General features: G+C 47.6%; 1 protein-coding gene across 1 annotated transcript in view; it reads right to left on the bottom strand.

Moving 5' to 3' along the window:
• Positions 1 to 612: 612 nt before the first annotated feature.
• Positions 613 to 3,297, bottom strand: part of LOC140679759 (tubulin beta-4B chain-like) — a 7,009-nt gene continuing 4,324 nt past the window's right edge. Inside the window, exons 3-4 of the mRNA XM_072915829.1 lie at positions 1,932 to 2,042; positions 613 to 1,863 (exon numbers count right to left, since the gene is read on the bottom strand). Coding sequence (XP_072771930.1) covers positions 806 to 1,863; positions 1,932 to 2,042 — 1,169 coding nt within the window. The 3' untranslated portion in view covers positions 613 to 805. The remainder of the gene's footprint in view (positions 1,864 to 1,931; positions 2,043 to 3,297) is intronic.

Here is a 3,297-nt window from a genome sequence, read left to right as displayed (position 1 = left end):
TGTTCTAAATTGGCCCGCCAACTCCCCTGACCTTAGCCCCATAGAAAATCTGTGGGGTATTGTGAAAAGGAAGATGCAGAATGCCAGACCCAAAAACGCAGAAGAGTTGAAGGCCACTATCAGAGCAACCTGGGCTCTCATAACACCTGAGCAGTGCCAGAAACTCATCGACTCCATGCCACACCGCATTAACGCAGTAATTGAGGCAAAAGGAGCTCCAACCAAGTATTGAGTATTGTACATGCTCATATTTTTCATTTTCATACTTTTCAGTTGGCCAACATTTCTAAAAATCCCTTTTTTGTATTAGCCTTAAGTAATATTCTAATTTTGTGACACACGGAATTTTGGATTTTCCTTTGTTGCCACTTCAAATCATCAAAATTAAATGAAATAAACATTTGAATGCATCAGTCTGTGTGCAATGAATAAATATAATGTACAAGTTACACCTTTTGAATGCAATTACTGAAATAAATCAAGTTTTTCAAAATATTCTAATTTACTGGCTTTTACCTGTAGATCATCTCCCACGGCACACCAGACTGTATCTCACGGCACAGTGGTTGGAAAAACACTGCATTGAATGACACAATAAAAAGGCAGAGGTGGTTAAAGGTGACCTTTTAATCAAATTTGAATACTTCTCCAATTGAATGTGAACTCGCTTGCTTTGAGATCGGGCGAATGAGTGATGATGTCAGAATGTTCATAATGAATATCAGAAGCAAAACTTTGACTAGCATCTAAGAGCATGGAGCTAACATGGCGTTGGTGCAGTGATGGAAAAGGGTAAGGTGAGTTTTTAGGCCACTTCTTCCTCGCCCTCTTCCTCGAACTCGCCCTCCTCGGCGGTGGCGTCCTGGTACTGCTGGTACTCGGACACCAGGTCGTTCATGTTGCTCTCGGCCTCGGTGAACTCCATCTCGTCCATGCCCTCGCCCGTGTACCAGTGCAGGAAGGCCTTGCGGCGGAACATGGCGGTGAACTGCTCGGAGATGCGCTTGAACAGCTCCTGGATGGCCGTGCTGTTGCCGATGAACGTGGCGGCCATCTTGAGGCCGCGGGGCGGGATGTCGCACACCGCCGTCTTGACGTTGTTGGGGATCCACTCCACGAAGTAGCTGCTGTTCTTGTTCTGCACGTTCAGCATCTGCTCGTCCACCTCCTTCATGGACATGCGGCCGCGGAAAACGGCGGCGACGGTGAGGTAGCGGCCGTGGCGCGGGTCGCAGGCCGCCATCATGTTCTTGGCGTCGAACATCTGCTGGGTGAGCTCGGGCACGGAGAGCGCCCGGTACTGCTGGCTGCCCCTGCTGGTGAGCGGGGCGAAGCCCGGCATGAAGAAGTGCAGCCGCGGGAAGGGCACCATGTTGACCGCCAGCTTGCGCAGGTCGGCGTTGAGTTGGCCGGGGAACCGCAGGCAGGTGGTGACGCCGCTCATGGTCGCCGACACCAAATGGTTGAGGTCTCCGTACGTGGGGGTGGTCAGCTTCAAGGTGCGGAAGCAGATGTCGTACAAAGCTTCATTGTCAATGCAGTAGGTCTCGTCCGTGTTCTCCACCAGCTGGTGCACCGACAGCGTGGCGTTGTACGGCTCCACCACCGTGTCCGACACCTTGGGGGACGGCACCACGCTGAAGGTGTTCATGATGCGGTCCGGGTACTCCTCGCGGATCTTGCTGATGAGCAAGGTGCCCATGCCGGAGCCCGTGCCTCCACCCAGGGAGTGTGTGAGCTGGAAGCCCTGAAGGCAGTCGCAGCTCTCCGCCTCTTTCCTCACCACGTCCATGACCGAGTCCACCAGCTCGGCGCCCTCCGTGTAGTGACCCTTGGCCCAGTTGTTGCCGGCGCCGCTCTGGCCTGCATGCAGAAACACACCACGGTGAAGCGCCACTCCTGCCGGTGACCACCGCTCGATTCTGGCTTACCAAAGACGAAGTTGTCGGGTCGGAAGATTTGACCGAATGGACCGGACCTGACGGAATCCATAGTTCCTGGCTCCAGGTCCACCAGGATGGCACGGGGAACATACTTCCCTCCTGGGGAGAAAAAATAAAAAGACCAGAACGCTCCATGATGCCAGTTTTTTTTTTATAGATATGAACTACAAAGCCCAAAAGCAGTGAAGTTGTCATGTTGTGTAAATGGTCAATAAAAAATCCTTTTCAACTTATATCATACTTGCCAACCCTCCCGGATTTTCCGGGAGACTCCCGAAATTCAGCGCCTCTCCCAAAAACCTCCCGGGACAAATTTTCTCCCGAAAATCTCCCAAAATTCAGGCGGAGCTGGAGGCCACGCCCCCTCCAGCTCCATGCGGACTTGAGTGACGTGTTGACAGCCTGTTCTCACGTCCGCTTTCCCACAATATAAACAGCTAATGACGGAGGACGAGTTCTTGGTTTCTTATGTGTGTTTATTGTTAGGCAGTTTCATTAACGTCCTCCCAGCGCGGTAACAACACACAACAACAGCAGTCAAGTTTTCGTCCCCCGTAAAGCAGTTCGTCTGCCGTAAACAGCAATGTTGTGACACTTTTAAACAGGACAATACTGCCATCTACTGTACATGCATATGTGACCCACCCATAATGTGTCACATTTTTGTGTTGATTTATTTATTTATTTTGTGGTTTAAATTCGTTTTTGGAGCTGTCATTACACATTTATCAGTATTCACATTGGTCAGTAGGGGGCAGTAGGGCGTTTCTTCCCAATTGAATGCTATCACCTGCAGACCGGAAGTGTCTTGTCATTCTGATGAGCGCGACCAGTCTGTGAACAATTGAAACGTCCTGTGTGCTTTTTCCTCCTGTACAACAGGTTAGTTTTGGTGAATCAACTCACTGAATAATATCCATGTGATCTTTATAAGTTTAAGTACACATTCTGATGGTGGAGCCTAACTCTAAAGTGTTTGTGAGTTGTAGTTTGTATTTGTGAATGAATCCAGTGCACAGCTGCAGTAATCAATACAAAAAGGCGACGTGAGTGCGCAATGTTTATGTAGGAACTTCTGATCCTAATTCAGACTCCCAAATTAGAGCTCCCGTTTTCTTATTGATTTTATAATGTATATTTGTATAATGTGTGTGTTCTGAAATAGTGACAGAGAATAGAACAAGGATGGACAATTCAACCCTTAACTCAACAATGAGTAGATGAGTGTTATGTGTGTATAAATGTGTAAATAAATGAACACTGAAATTCAAGTATTTATTTTATTTATTTTTATATATATATATATATATATATATATATATATATATATATATATAATAAAAAAAAAATATAT

Source organism: Nerophis lumbriciformis, linkage group LG22 (genome assembly GCF_033978685.3).
Source record: "Nerophis lumbriciformis linkage group LG22, RoL_Nlum_v2.1, whole genome shotgun sequence".
Classification (NCBI taxonomy): Eukaryota; Metazoa; Chordata; class Actinopteri; order Syngnathiformes; family Syngnathidae; genus Nerophis; species Nerophis lumbriciformis.
The sequence above is the reverse complement of the archived record's forward strand: the minus strand, read 5'-3'. Positions and strand labels throughout refer to the sequence as shown.